Source organism: Coturnix japonica, chromosome 1 (genome assembly GCF_054131305.1).
Source record: "Coturnix japonica strain WE chromosome 1, WE-NBRP24, whole genome shotgun sequence".
NCBI lineage: Eukaryota > Metazoa > Chordata > Aves > Galliformes > Phasianidae > Coturnix > Coturnix japonica.
Genome location: NC_140663.1, coordinates 36,880,001 through 36,896,648, shown reverse-complemented (window position 1 = coordinate 36,896,648; position 16,648 = coordinate 36,880,001). Strand labels below are relative to the sequence as shown.

The 16,648-nt window shown below is 37.0% G+C and overlaps 1 protein-coding gene across 4 annotated transcripts in view; it reads right to left on the bottom strand.

Annotated features, from left to right (window-relative positions):
- TMTC2 (transmembrane O-mannosyltransferase targeting cadherins 2) overlaps positions 1-16,648 on the bottom strand; it is a 242,375-nt gene that overhangs the window by 57,075 nt on the left and 168,652 nt on the right. For all 4 annotated transcript variants that reach the window (XM_015857488.3, XM_015857482.3, XM_085537860.1 and 1 more), the window contains 3 exons: positions 13,614-13,699; positions 12,578-12,762; positions 10,780-10,858 (listed from right to left, as the gene is read on the bottom strand). In XM_015857488.3, coding sequence (XP_015712974.2) covers positions 10,780-10,858; positions 12,578-12,762; positions 13,614-13,699 — 350 coding nt within the window. The remainder of the gene's footprint in view (positions 1-10,779; positions 10,859-12,577; positions 12,763-13,613; positions 13,700-16,648) is intronic.

Below are 16,648 nucleotides of genomic sequence, written 5' to 3'. Positions count from 1 at the left end.
TGCATAGACAGTGATAGGACAAGGGGGAATGGTTTTCAACTAAAGAAAGGGAGATTCAGATTAGATGTTGGGGTGGGGGAAGTTCTTCCCTGAGAGAGCAGTGAGGTGCTGGAACAGGTTGCTCAGAAAGGCTGTGGATGCCCCATCTCTGGAGGTGTTTAAGACCAGGTTGGATGGGGCACTGGGCAATCTGATCCCATATGTGACCTAGTGGCTGCCAACCCTGCCTGTGTCAGTGGGACTGGAACCTGATCCTTGAGGTCCCTTCCAACTCAAGCAATTCTATGATTACACAGTTCTTTTGCAAAAACTTTAGGTATATATGTGCCTGTTCCCAAGTGAACAAATGAAAACACTCCCTGCAGTGTGAGGATTTCATTACTAGCTATTTTTTCCTATGTTTGTTATAAGACACAGGAATCCTTGGCGAAATGTGGCAGAAGTTTGAGTTTCCTGATGTATGGGAATTACTGTCAAGGCCTAAACCAATGACTGGACACCTGGTGAAGGGACACAGCCAGCCCTGAGAGCAGAGGTGAAAACAATTTACCCACGGGACCACGAGGGGTGGAATCTGGTTCTTCCCCTCCCTAAGCCTCATTTAAGGGATGATTGCCACAAGGGAAGGCTATCTACCTGGAGATTTCTCCTTTTGAAGTATGTGGTGAGCCCTGATCCTTGGAACAGATAAGCAAATCTTTCTTTCTTTAACTGAGTTACAACCGTTTTCTTTATTGGGGTAATTTAGAACTGGTTATAATTTAGAACATCATCATTCCCTGCACTGGAATTAGTAAGAAGTTAAATTATCCGAGGCTAAGGGAAGGTAACATGAATTTTATCAGAAAATATAATGTTTCAAAAAAAGGGTGCAGGTTTGTACATGCAGCAGACCAGGATTTCTAATTGAAGGGTCTACATAGCTTTCTGTATTTATACCCTATTCTTGTTATCTGATTGCATACAGAAACAGCTGATGTTTCAGTCCCATCAGTACCCAACTCACTCTATTACTGGTTAGAGTGAAGCTAGAAAAACAACTCCAGAACACCATAGTAATGTTTACGTTTTTTCCACTATGCTGACAATCACAAATAAGTAGCATAATGTTATGCACAATATATCTTATTATGCACAAAACAAAGTCAAGAAATCAAGTGTTGAAAGAGTGAGGGAAGAAAAAGAAAACAGGATTCAAGCTGTATGCTCCCTTTAACTCCTCTCCCTGGATGTTTGCTTTATGGCAGAATGTTTAATTATTTGATTGCATGCTGTTTTTCCCAGAGGCTCCTGCTTCACTTAGGATACAGGAAATAAGGAAAACACATTGCTTTTTTCTTCTCTTTATGTGGAAAATTCCAGTCCAACCTGTTACAGTTTGGAAAAGTTTCAAGAAATTAGCAGCTGGATCCTTTAAAAAGAAACGTAAGTAGCCATACAAGATGGAGTTGTTATCTGCTCATAGTATGCACAGAATATGCTGTCAAATTTCAGAAAATCCAAGATTCTCATCCATTTTTCACAATATATTCCTATATAAGGAGAGATTAACATCTTCAGAGCACTGGTAAATTAAATTTTTAATAGGTTTTAAGAGCTCAAATAGTTTACAAGCTAGCATACTGCTTTGAGGGTATATCTGAGTTGATATGCAACTAGAAATTAAGCTTTGACAATATCAATCTAAATGCCAATCTGTATAAAAAGGGACTTTATTCTCTCAAAATCTTTAAAGGAAATTCTCTGTTGATGAGAGAGTCCTGACAAGCCTGTTTTCTTCCCATAAACACCATGATTTGCTATACTATAGGCATTTAGAACATGCCATTACAATGTAAGAAAGTATAGTTGGGGGGGGTCTGTTATTAACTTCCTCTTGTAAGTGATATAGAAAGATACTTCCATCCAAAAATAAAATAAATTATGTCCCTGCAACTGACATACTGAAAGACTGGCAAAGACCAAAGAACTACTAATCAAAATGTTAATTCAGTGAGGTGACTGGCTGAAGCCAATGAGATGAGGGTCAACAAGACCAAGTGTCAGGTCCTGCACTTCGGCCACAACAACCTCAGGCAATGCTACAGACTTGGGGAAGAGCGGCTGAAAGACTGTTATGGAAGAAACAGACATGGTGGTATTGCTTGACACTTTGATGAACATGAGCCAGCAGTGTGCCCAGGTTGCCAATAAAGTCAATGACATCCAGCCTTGTATCAGAAACAGTGTTGCTTGCAGGAGCAGGGAAGTAATTGTACCTCTTTACTCAGCTTTGGTGAGGCTACACCTCAAGTACTGTGTTCAGTTTTGGGCCCGTCTCTGTAAGAAAGACATTGAGGCCTTGGAGCATTTCCAAAGCAAAGTTGGTGAGAGATCTGGAGCACAAACCTTACGAATTGAGAGGGAATATTTCTGTCTGGAGAAGAGGAGGTGCAGATGAGTCCTCATCACTCTCTACAACTGCTGGAAGGGAGGTCATTGTGAGTCTGGGGTTGGCCTCTTCTCACATGTAACTGGTGATGGGACTAGAAGGGATGTCTTCAAGTTGTGCTAGGGTAGATTCAGGTTGGACATTAGGAAATTCTACTTTTCTGAAAGAGTGGTCAGACAGTGGAACGGACTGCCCAGGGAGGTGGTGGATTCACCATCCCTGGAGGTGTTCATGGAACGTTTAAACATTGTGTTGAGGGACATAGTTTAGCAAGAACTATTGGTGATAGGTGGACAGTTGGACCACATGACCTTGTAGGTCTTTTACAACCCTGGTGATTCTGTGATTCTATGATTTTATTTGTTAGTCTTCTCCAGTTTTAATAAAAAGCTTTGCATCTTGTTTTTTTCAGCAAATTACAAAGGAAACACATATGATCTGGATTCTGTAATTAGGGGTGTATTCATGTCTCTAGGAAAAGTTCAAATAAGAACAATAATTTTCAGTTACAAGTGAGTATTTAGATGATTTTGCAACATGAATGGTTAAGTCATTAGGAAAATAATGGACTCTGTAGGTAGAAAATACGCAAACCAATGGTAGATGCGAGCAAGTTTCTATATTTAACAATTACTTAATTTGTAATATCATTCAACACTAATGTTAAAAATCTGAAAGGTCACACAAAAAAACATCAGTGAAGTTTAAGAAAGTTGCATTCTACTTTTCCACTAAAGGCAACTGTACAGAAAGAAATTCATGGAAGTAGGAATGGTAAGACAAATTGAGAGTTAGCTCACTTCCCTAATGCATATCAATATTCAGCTACATGCAGCAGTGCCTGCACAATGAATGGATGCAAGAAATTCAACAGGCAATTGGAGTAAAAAAGATAAATAGTCATTCAAAAAAATGTCTCAATTTTATAGGATTATTTATACACCCATTTCTGTTATTTATATATGAATTTCCTAGCCTACTCCACAAGGGGAAACATAGATTATTAAATTGTAGCTCTCACTAATGTAGTACAAGAAAGCACATTAAAATGCAACTGAAACACTATTTAAAGGAGTGTATATATAGCTCAATAAAACATCCATTAATACTTCGTGACAAGAGAATGAGTAGTGAACACTCCTTTAAATAGACTTATGCCACTGTAACAAAAATTCTGGTACTCAAGTAAGTACTACTACATGACTAATACTTTAGAAAGATAACTTTCTGTGTTTCTTCTTTGGGGATTGGAAGATCATCTCTAAAAATACAGCATAAACAACAAATGCTACAATTATCTCTGGATAAATTAATTAAGAATAAATAAACAGTAATAGAAGTAAACATTAAATATTTATATTAAATAATAAGAGAGAATCAGTTTGCTACCACCTGTTTCCTCAGAAACGTTGACTTTATACTTGATAATGAAGTGTAATACAAGTTTTATGCAAAGCTTCCAATTAGAAAAGACATGGTAGGTTTATTATGTACTATATATTGTTAAAAGTCAAAATTAAGTGCCATTTGCATGAAAGCATCTTTCTTCACAGACCTATCTATGTGGTTCCAGATTAACCTCCCACCCGCTGACTTCTGATTTGCTTGGTTTCTAATTCATTGTAGATAACATAATTCTTTCAGTACCACAGCAGCCAGACCTCTTAAAAACCCAAGCCAAAGCCATCTCCTTGCAGGAAGCACAGCAGACTTATCAATGAGTACAGTGGAACCATGGCTGCAAAAGCACCGTGCTTCTGTGGGTGCCACACACTCACAGTTTCAGATTAAGAGCATAAATTTTTCTGTAGTTCTCCTCTTAGGACCTCAAGAGACATTACTATAAAGATAAGCGAACAAAAAACCACCTCTCTGTAAAGGAGACAAGGCAGGGTAAATATGCTTTGCATCATCCTTGCATGTATTATCTGCCACAGAACTATTGGATGTTAAAACTGTAACATAGAAAAGTCCAGAACAGAGCAGAACTCAAAACAGTAAAGAAGACAGAGGTGCACTGCAAAAAGGAAAAGCTCTGCTATGAAATTTTAGTCATAATTTACTTTTCATTTTTCCATAATTTTTTTTTGAATTGGGAATATAAAGAGGTGCTCTTAGAAAAAAAGACGGCAGCCTCTGTTCCTGTGTGCTGCAATACCATGATGAATCTGTATCCCTCCCAATGCAACTGCGCAGCCCTCTTGTGCAAATTAAAGCTGCAAATGCACTTACCATAAATGCACAGCATATAAAATTTCCTTCTTTTTTTTCCCGTAGGTATCAGTGCATACAATAACATAATAAATCTAGTAGCATAGTTTGCTATAGCGTATTGATGTGTAGGATACGCTACAAGAGATTCACTCTTGGTGATAAATATGCAGTGCAAGCACATCCCCTCTGAAACAAATGAAGCATGTGAGCTTAATGAGCATCACAATCTGCATAGACTAAGCATATTGTGTATTTTTTTTTTTTTTCCACAGAATAATCTCCTTGAAGTTTTCACGAAATGCACTGTATTTTAAGCAGGTTTTTGATGAATGGGAGTCAATCCACATTTACTTTGAGCAGATTCTTCCAGGCCTCAATTAGCCAACGCAAAGCCTTTGATCTGATTTAATTAGACCAGTAATCTACTTTTGAAAGAAAATAGCTTTAGTGGAAAACAGGTATGAATGAAAGGTAAAACAAAAGAGTTGCACCACAAAACAGTATGGACTTAGCACAGCTGTTTCCTGTTACACAAAGTCTTACAGAGAATGGAAAATATTGACAGAAATGGCAGCGCTGAGTTCACCTGCCCATTTTCATTTTCCAACAGATGTGCAACCAGCAGTAATCTGTAAGGGTACAAACTGACCGAGAATTCATAACTGAACTAGTGATTGAACTCTTCAATTTTTTATCTTATTATTTATTTTTGTCAGCATACTGTGGACATTTTACCATAATAGGTTGTTATTGTTTTTTTAAAACACACTTTATAGAAGTACTTTCCATTGGAATCATGCCTAGCTGGGATTTCTGTAGTCGAATTTCAGCATTGGACTATATTTTTAGTCTACAAATGCCTCTTTTCACACAAAATTTTCTATGTTTAAAAAACAAAGACATAAGATAGGTTTAGACTCCTGTCCCTTTCAGAATACTGTCTAAGAAAATAAAAGCATTTCACAAGAAATTATAGTGCAATGACCCAAGGAGAAAATACTAAGAAAATCCGAGAACCTGACAAAAAAACCAACAACCCCCAGCTTGTCTCAAACGCTCTATCTACAATTCCGCCAGCAACTCAGTGCTGTAAGTTTCATACCCCGTTTGAATCCCTAATACAGTGAAAAAACAGGAAAAGGGTCAATCATTCCGGAGATTTACAAACAGTTTTGAGCAGCAGACACAAACTACAGTAGTCTGCAAAGTTTGGGTAGGGTTAGGATGGAGCCTGAGTGGGGAGGAAGGAACAAAATCTTTTACACGTCTTACTACTGGAGTGAACTCCATCCTTATTCTAGATCATGCAACAAAGTAAACATATGAAATAAATAAATCCTTTTTTTTTTTTTTTTTTTTTTTTTTAACAACAAAGTTTATCTAACAAGGAAAAAAGTGTTTGTAATGTACATTTCGTAAGTAGTTACCAGAAAAGTTTTATGAAGAATATAGTAAGTGCACTGATGGTTGAAGCTGAGACAAGTGGAGGTACCACACTCTGCACAAGATATGATACCCATTTCACAGCCTAATCATCTTTGGTACAAGTAAGCCTTGTACAGTATGAACTGTAAAACTATGCCAACAGAAGTGCTTCTTGAAGTACTAAAAAATATTTAAAAGTAATTTGATAAAAAAAAAAAAAAAAAAAAAAAGCATTTAATGGGAGTGGGGGGGCAAACAGGATAGTAGCCTTAACAATATCAACAAGTTTGAACAAACAGCCACATCCACTCAGAAGCATAATCAAATAAGTGATGGTTATGTTACAATCATCAACACAAAAAATCTCTCTATATGCTAAGTCTCCATGCTTATGATGCAAACTTCTGTACCAGATGTAAAATCTGGCTCCTCTTTCCTCTTCTGTACCTGGTTTTCACTGTAGTATGATTTGTTTCCTGTCCACGTGCAATGCAGAAGATTAGCAAGGAGTAATCTAAACTGTGCATCATTAACAATATCCACTCCTGCAATGCTAGCTTCTTTTGTAACATCCATTTCTCTCATAAAAAAAAAGGTTTGAAAAACTTTGCATGAAATGCACTTGAAAACAGACATTCAGACATTAGTCAGCAAGAGCAGATGAAGTGTGATAACAACATTTATCTTTATGACTTTATCTTGCCAGTCCAAACCTAAGCTTCACCACTCCAGCATCTTTGTTGTTATGTTTTTAATATTAAAATAAAGCCTTTGTGCCCCACCTCACACCAATTCACTGGCAGGACTACGAATTACTGTAGCAGGTGGGCCAGTGTGGTTTTAAAAGCAGTGTAATACAATCAACTGTATAATATCAGGTTTCAAGAACGCAAAAGACATCGAGAGCAAAGGCTGATCCTTAAGCAATCCTAATATTGGCATTAAAGTGTTCAAGATCCCACAGGGACTATTTTATCTTTTGACCCTAGGTTTTAATTGAAACTTTAAACAAAATATATTACCTATTTAATGCAGCTGAGCTGGACTCTGGCCTTTGTAGTGCATGCTGTCATGCCAAGCAAATTAATCTGTGTAACCTTAGTACGTACTTTTTAATTTACATCAAAGAAATATGACATAGAGAAAATAAATATCAAGCCAACCCTATAGAGCCTGTTGAATAATTATTTTGTTTCTAGTTTTAGAGTTTGATTTTTAGCTGTTTGGAGTTCTTTAAATTAAAAAAAAAAAAAAAAAAAAAAAAAGAAAAAAAAAAAGTTTGACTTCTTGGTACAAAGCCAGAGAAACATATGGTTTCTTTAGCTGAGTTGTTGCACACCTGGCAAAATAAATCACAGCAACAGGAGACCAAAATCTACTCTGCAACTTTTCATATGTACAAACTTAGAATACTTGATGCCGGTCTTCTGGCCCTGCCTTTTGTATAATAATTAAAATGCAAAATCAAACAAACAGTTTGCTTCTTGAAGCCCAATATTTTTTCCTTGTTTAACAGGGAAGTTCCTTTGAGTTTTAAAGAATGAGTCAGCTGGACAGATTGGCACACTAGAGGAATGAGTCCCTGAGCCTGGCAGAGCAGAAGGCCAATAGAAGCAAGTGCAGGAAAAGAACTGTAAGACAAACAGAGAAAGCAGGTGGTGTAAAGGCTTAACACTACCGGAGTGCTAATGCCTCCGCACTTGGAGTGCTGGAGCTCAAACCCTGATTCATTCAAACAGTTCATCTTGTGTTTATTTTTCTTCGTGTATTCCATCTACATTATACATGGAAAAAAGCCTTCATAAAATCTTCAATGAAAAAATCAAACAGTTATTAGAAATTAAAGGAAGTACTGTTTCCTCAGATCACTTGCCAATCTCTGACACTGAACCAAGCAGAGCTTTTGCCAAATACTTGGGATACATCAATCATAATTGGGGGCACCTCCGGTGGCGCAGTGGTAGGAATGCCACTTGCAACATTGGAGACCCGGCTTCGAATTCCCCCTGTGGCGCAAGTGGTAGAAGTGCCGCTCTGCTACACAGGAGGCTCAAATCCCAGGGGCTGGACTCGATGATCTCTAAGGTTCCTTCCAACCCGCACCATACTGTGATACTGTGATAATGATGGCTGCAGCAGACAGACAATCCTCAGACTGTAACTACTCTTTGTTTCCTTGACAAGCCATGAAGACCTTCTCTTGACAGGGAAGGATCCTTCCTTCCTGCACAGGTAAGGAGCACACCCCAGCTGTTCGCCCTTCCTCCCCAGCACACTGAATGGGTCAGACCAGAGACAGCTCCATGTAGTATCAAGCACATGAGACAAGACTGGCCTATTTCGCTGCCCCAAAGTCTCGTACTTAAAGGCAAGCAGTAGCCAGACAAATTTATATAATGCTGTATATCAAAGGTAGTGTTATGGTGAGAGTGTTTATAACTTTGTCTTGAACATCAAAACAGAAATAAACAATCCAGTCAGCTCTCTGGTGCCCAGTGGCACTCTAGGAGCCGCAGAGCAGATGCAATCCTGATTATAGATGTGTTTGCCTTGTTCTCCTGTCACATTCGATGCAAAGAGGTGACTGAATTGGTGTTTAGGATTTATCTCACCCAAGTCAAGCTAGCAAGTCTAAGCCAGCCATTTCAGCTCCTTTTACAGAAGAAGAATGCTTGCAGAGAATTTTTCATATAAACTAAAATAGGCGTTTAAGACAGGTGGGCTAAATTACTCCCCAGAGGTATCTTTTCTTTCCAGAGGACAAACTGAGCACAGATACCCAGTTCTGACATTCCATCTGACCTTTACACTGTAACAGACAGGAGAGAAGAGTCTGATTCAATTTGTCTAACTGCAGAATGAATGTTCTGGCGGACACACCCAGGACAGCTTTAAACAAACCGGCTGTTAGCATATCTGCACTGAGCTCCGTTGAAGTCACCATCTGGCTCTTCACCTAGCCTCTTGCATTGCCTCTGCAATAGAGCCAATAAGCCACATCTCAGCAACAAACGTGAAGCAAGCCCTGGCTTCTCTGCGAAAGCTGCAATCACAACAGCAACCAAAATATACACCATGTCCAGGATAAGCTGTATGTTACAAAGTCCCATATTAGCCCAAAAGAGGCTACAGTAAGCTCAGCTGGCCCTGACTTGTTATGCCATCATGATATTTGGGGCTGTCAGCAGCTGCCTAAAGGCAGTGGAGCCCAGCACACAGACTGAGCGGTGGAGGGAGCATCTGTAGCACCAGCCAAGTCCGGGTAAAGGACTGAGCTGGTCTTTGTGCTCACTGTCACTGTGTGAGTTAATACATGCAAATCCCAGAAGTAGGGTGAACTCAGACTTTGTGGACTGGGGAAAGGATAAAGACAGCTGAGAAAGGCCTCCTGAATCTAAAGAAGTAACAAATAGAAAAAGAAGTAATATATTAAAGAACCTTTTAGGTCATTATGATTCTAAAGGGAACACCTATTCATGGGAAAGAAAACGGGTGACACAAGCCTGATAATGAACAACCATGATGTGGGAAACAGCACTGGTTTTCATCTTGTAATTTCTGTACTTCTGACAGCACTTTTTATCAGAATTATGAAATATATATCTGTGCTAAAGAGGGCAATCAAACTTCTGAGAGTTCGCTGGAGCCCTGCAGTACATCAAAGCCACTACAGGACACCAATAATAAGCAGATGTTTAATTCCCACAGAGCTATGGCTGTAGATAACCCCATCAAATCCATCAGTAAATGCTGATAAATAAAAATGATAAAGCAATAGTTCAGCCAAGACTCTCTTAAAAAAAAAAAAAAAAAAAAAAAAAAAGCATGTGCACATTTGCATTAATCTTGTAGAGCTCTGAATTTAGTAAGAAGTAAATCTGCATTGAACTGTATGAATTGTTAAGAAGACATTAGATACTTTGTCACAGTGACAAATATTTATTTTAGCATTTACAGAGATTTGCAAATCTATAAAAAACAGAGTTTCAGAGTACTTTTCCCATGTCCAAGAACCTCTAAGGAGCTACTGAAAGATAAATTTTCCAAATAAATAGATAAGAGTGAGTGATGCCTCCTTTTGACAGCTGTGTTAACCAACACACGGTCTTACCTTTTTGGCATAAGGGAACCTAATTGCTTCTACATGGATTTTTTACTGTTCCACTTCCAACAATTTCAAAGGCATTTTAAGACTGCTTCTTTCTCAAATAAGAGCTTTCAGAATCTACCTCATCAGAAACTGAGGTGGGTTAGCAGAAACGCATGCTTCTTTAATTCCACTTAAAACATCTCAGGAACAATTAATAACCTTTCCCCTTTTTTGCAGATCTGAACAGTACAAATAATACATATATTTTTTTCCTGTTACTCGTTTAATGTATTTGGTGTAAAGATGTGATTAAGAATACTATCTTATTAAGAATACTACCACATTAGATGAAATTTTATTATAATTAAGGTCATTTTCCACTCCATTTTTCTATAAAGCAAATGCAAATTCAGTTTCAAAGATAAATAAATAAGAGATTAAAAAAAACTGATAAACACTCTTAGATATCCAACAGTTGACAGTCTCAGCATTTACTATGCTTCACACAGCACTGTATTTGCTGGCATGTAAATTCTTGAACCTGGTTTGGCTAGTATCTGAAAAGAACTCTTCTGTTATTATTAGCTACTTCATTCTGAAGCAATAACAATATACTTACCCATCATGTTGTATAAGCTCTGTGGTGCAAACTGCCTTGGCATTTTCTGTATTGCTTCTTTGTAAACGGTTAGGGCATCCTGAGGAGAAAGACACACATGGGACAGATTGTTAGTAAAGGACCGATTTCAAAAGCAGCTTTACATATAAATTATAAACAATCTATCTTCTCCAAATAAAGAGATACAGAGGGAGAAAACACATCTGCATCATAAATATCACAGAACTCTCACATTTCTCATACACAAAAGTTATACAAATTCAGTGAAGCTTGTTGGCAAGAGATCAAATCAGTTCCAATAATACAACTCCTTTCCCACATGAAAATATAAGGAAAATTTCTTTAAATTCCTTGAAGACTTGTGAGTTTATGAATGTATATAAAATTATATAGGCTAGAAGACAACATGGGACAATATCAAATAGTAGACAAAGGATTTTCTGATGACTAAGCTTTAGTCACTTTAAGCTTTAGTCTGATGACTAAGCTAAGTCACTTTAGTAAGTGACCTAAAAATAAAGAAATCATTTTCTACCACCAAGGAATAACAAAATATAATACTCACAAGCAAAATTTTGCTCCACAGAATGAGATGGACTATAGCTAGGAATGCCAAAACAATTTTCTCTTCACAAACGTGCTGTGCTGTGAATTACTTCATTATGTACCTATGATTCATTCAGCACTTAGAATGCTTACTGGTCAGTCTGTTCATCATGCATAGCTTTCCACATCATTTCATCAAATAGCCACAGTATCATACAACTGAAGTGTGCCTGAAAAATCTAAATGCATGATCAAGCCTGTGTCAGAATGTCATGACCACCAGGCAGAAACCTAGTGTTTTAAATTATTAACATCTCTTGCACCATTGAGGCATTGCACTGTGACTCTACACTCTATCAGCCATGCAGGCAATACGCTTCTGTTCTCTTATCTTCATGGATGTATTAGCTGTCTGTGCCTGCTTTAACCAATTAGTAACTGCATCTGACAGAGCTGAATTCATCAGTCAGATGATAGAGAATATGTAGAGCTCGTGAATGTCTAATCTTAGACAACAAAGTTAGCTGTCACAGTCAGAAAGAGTTATATGGATCAAAGCCACGCGTAACTCCTGTGCTGAAGCATCCTTGGCAAGGCAAAGAGAATGACTTCTTTTCAAATACTGTAAAAGGTGAAAACTCAAGAAAATAACCAGTTTTAAAAATTTCCTAGGGAGAATGGAAAGGAATCTCAGCAGTCACACGTGCACATGTAAATGAGATAGATGTTTTGGGTGCTATCTACAACTACCTATAAAAATTCAACTTCATATAGCACCTAGGCCAAATTATCTCAAAACAGCACTGGAATTTTAGCATACGTAACATGTGGAATGCTTCTTATCACTGAAGTTTTGAATTGTTCCAACTAAGTTTAATTCTTGGAAACATTAATGCACTTTAATAACTAAAGGTAGATGCGCTATTTTGAAGTCAAAAGCCAATACGCATTAGTTCAGCTGGGCTGTAGCAGCCTAATTCTTTTCCCAGCAATAGGGCCAAAGACAAAAAGAATGAATTAGCACATAATCAGATGTGATCACTGATAATACCAATTCTGCGACCAGAACATCACACTGCTAATTAACGTCTTCCCACTCATGGCTGCAGAGAATAAATACTCTCTGCCGAGAATACTAATCATGATTCGGTAAAATTCAATCAATTAATAACTGTGTTGTGTTTTGACAATCTGGATGGAAGCAGTGGGCCACTATTTGTGCATGGTATTATAGACAAATCTGGAGTGTTACCTCATATTGTCCTTGTTCATGAAAAAGTTTTCCTAAATTATAAAGACAACTAGTAACAGAGCTTTTATGAGCATGAGGATCTTTCAAATTTTCATCGGGGATCTCTGAACACTTTAGGAATGTCCTTCTGGCTTCCTCTGTCTTCCCTTGGTTCATCAGGATGATGCCAGTATTTAAATAGGCGGCTGTGAAGATGGAAAGAAATATCATATTGTTAAAGCAGTATCAGAGAGAGATCCTGTTGCTATCTAATTTGGCTTTTCTAAAACATAGAACAATTGCTGCTATAAAGAGGAATAAGTGAGAGCGTAAATGTTCAGAAGTAAGAAAAGGAGAACAGAGGCTACAAAAACCGAGGAAAGCAAAAACGAATCACTGTTTAAGCTGTGTGCTCCATGTCATTCCTCTGTATGAAGCATATGGTGTCAACGCTTGAAATATTGAATACTTGGTATTTTTACATATTTATACATGCATATGTATGTGTATGCACATATGCGCACATGTGGAAGATTCAATATTTCATCTACAAAAAAATATCTTAAAAAGCATTTACTTAATTTTGGAACTGTTCATGGGCAACATCTTATGGATTGCTTCCATTTATCCCATGTAAGAAAAGAAAAAATAAAAGACAAAAATATTTACATTATTCTCTTACACCACATGCTATAAAAATCAGAGACTGCCTTTAGGAAAGAGATAACAGCAATCTATAGATTTGGGCAGAAATATCTACTGATAACTATCCCAGATCAGAAACATTTTAAGTTCTAATTGTGCTGTCCACTGTTAAATCCCTATCTGCTTCTTCCCTTTGCCACGGTAAACAAAACCACTGTAAAATTTCACCACAGTAAAACAAAATGTTTTCAGATGGAAAGGGTGAAATTTCTCCTTTCACATTCAGAATAAAAAAAAATAAAAAAAAAAATGCGTAAGGAAAAAAAAAAAAAAAAGTATCATTAAAGAGCAGGAAGATGTCCTTTAAAACGCTAATCAATATTATGCAAGCTTGTCCAGCTGAAATACTTACAAGCTAATGTGGGTCTGCTACCAATAGCCAGTTTATAGTAATGCAGCGCTTCTGAAAACCTGTTGTTTTCCTGAAGTAGCAATCCTCTGCACACAGGTGGAAGAGAAAGAGAGAGGAAGGTCATTCAAAGTGTAATTTCAAAACATATTTTATGTCTCATCATATCAAATAAAGCATAAATATTAAAAACAAAACAGAGGCTGTGGATGCTTCCTCTCTGGAAACATTCAAGGCCAGGATGGATGGGGATTTGAGCAACCTGGTACAGAGGGAGGTGTCCATGTCTATAGCAGAGGGGTTGGAACCGGATGATCTTAAAGATCCTTCCCAACCCAAACCATTCTACGATTCTATGATAAGCTGAGAGAAATATAATACATTCACACATTACTAACAATTCATATTGATTTTTTTTTGGTTTTTTTGTTTGGTTTTTTTTTGCCTGAAAACATGATTAATTCATAGACAAAAAGTACTTTCATATGACTTTACAAAAAGCTGTTAGATTCAGTAGTTTCAGCTTGATAGAAACAAGAATATTCATTGACTCATTTGACAAAATGATTTTTTAAAGTGGTTGGAGTATCGTGGAGTTATTTGTAACCTTTAAGTCACTCATGTTTAGTTTGTTTTCTCTCCTTGAATTGAATTAAGCAGACTTTTTTCAAATGCACAATAAAGTTAACCACCTAACACTTCTTTTGTATTACTTTAACCAGTTTTGCTGAGCAGTTTCACTATTATCCAAGATAGGGCTAAGCATCTACATCCATTCTTTTTTTTTTTCTCATGTCTTCTTCTCATGCTCCAACCAAATTTAATAACTTTAGAGATGTCAAAAAATGATTCTTCATTCTTCCAGTTCTGTTAGTTTCATAATTCATGAGCATTAATTAAAGCTGTTATGACAATTATCCCTGTGAATTATAAATTACAGAAGCCATACAGAAAGTACTGAGAAATTAGCCATGTGGAAATCTCGAATTCACAACTGTATGCTTAAATGAGCATTCAAAGCATTGCAGTGTTCCCAAAGTTTTAAGATCAGAAGAAGTATATACAAATGCCTTAGAAAAGCAAATATAAGAAAATCCTTAATAATTAGTTATTTTAGGGCTTGTACTCAGACATGATCCAGTGGGAGATGACCTTGTTTGTACACCTCAAACTACGCAGGAAAAAAATAAATATAAATATTTATCTTAGAAGGTTGGAAGACGGAGGGTTGTAATTTCCATTTTTTCTATTTTCTACAGAATCTTTCTCTCCTTCCTCTATGCTTCTATCTGATAGTAGCTTTTCAGACTGCAAAGAGGTTGGACATTTTTCCATTATCCATTTCCAATGAGAAACACTTTTTCCTTCCAAAGTCTCAGGCAAACATCTTAACACAAACCTGTAGACTTCAGGGGAATAAAAAAGTGTTGTTTACTTCTGATCACTGGGTCAGAATTCAACAAAATGGCAGAATATATATATATATTCTCTCCATCTGCACCATGTAGCCTCACATTTGAAACATTATCTGTCCATTAGCCCCAAGTTAGTCAGTAACAGACTTAGTTCCTATTTCTAGTATAAGCACTTCTTAATGTTAAGAGAAGCAATTGGTTAACACAAACACAATAAATTATCTTAGTATGCATATGTCATTTGTGCTTTTTGGATTAAAAGCGATTTTATTTATCATTTTTACCAAATTGATCTTTTCTGTTCTCTACATGCTCTAGTACTTGAATCCTTGATTTATTACTTGAAACTTTAAGGTGGCTTTCTTTTTCCCATATTTCTACTCCTAAGACTTAAAGACAAACAAAACAAAACAAAACAGAACAAAACAAAACAGAACAAAACAAAACAAAATACAGTCGTTTCTCTAACAGACATTCTCTTTCTCTCACAAACATATAAAAACATAACCTGTTTGGATGCATGACTGAGTATTGAATTAATTGCATTAATTTAAAATATTTTCATTTCCATTATTTATGAGCTTTGGAATGAACAAAACAAAACAAAAACAGAAGGATGGATATGACCTAAAAACCTTGATCAGGAATGAAACTGCCTCTCCTTGTGAAATCAGTCCTGATTAATCACTGTTTTTCCCTGTGGCGTCTGGCAGTAAAAGCTGACTATATTTACGAGCTTCTAGTTCTAGTTTCAGGTTAAATGAAGATAAGAAAAGTTGTAAAGAAAAATTAAAAAATATAAATTTCAATGAATAAAATGAACAGAAGAGTCTGAAGAGATGTAACTAAAGAGAGATACTTCACTTTCCAGATGAAAAATCAGTTCCTCCCTGGCTTTAAGCTCAAACAGGCTGATGCAAGCATATAAATATGCTCAATAACTTCTGAGATCAATGCAGGAGGAGGGCAGAAGTTGCTCCAGATGCAGAGCAGAAGCTCCTTGCAGCCCTGAAAAGACTTGTGGTGGGGCAGGAGGGATGGAGGAGCTTCTGCCTGTAGCAGTGTCTCAAGGGTAGGCCTCACGGTACAGAGACCTATTTGGAGAAGTGCCTGAGGAACAGAGGAGCATGGAGAGGGGCAGATAAAGTGAGGCCCATAGACTGTAAGAATGAAAGCCCATGACCTTAGAAATGCTTTGCATTTGTTTATTCAGATCCACTCCGGTAGTCTCAATTCTCTCCTTCCTTCCTTCCCCTATAGCTGATTGCTTGGGTTAAAGTTGGACAATGGCAATTGCAGATGGAGTGTCTGCTTCCTCTTCTATCAACTTTCAAACTTTTCAGACAAAAATAAGCTCCTTCCCATTCACCCAAAAAGGAGTGATAACGGATGAATGACGAGTCTATAAAAAATGACAAACTGTCAGGAAAAGCTTCCTGCATACACATTTACATGAGAAAAAGAAGGTTTTATATGTTTAGCCAAAACTTTATAATTTGACTTGCAAAGTTATCTATTTCCACAATTAAACTATTTTATTTTTATTTTTCCCCCTGTGCTTATATTTAGGCTTTGTTATATTGAAGACATCTTCAGGGCACTTTTTTAAAAGGAGAAAGTTAA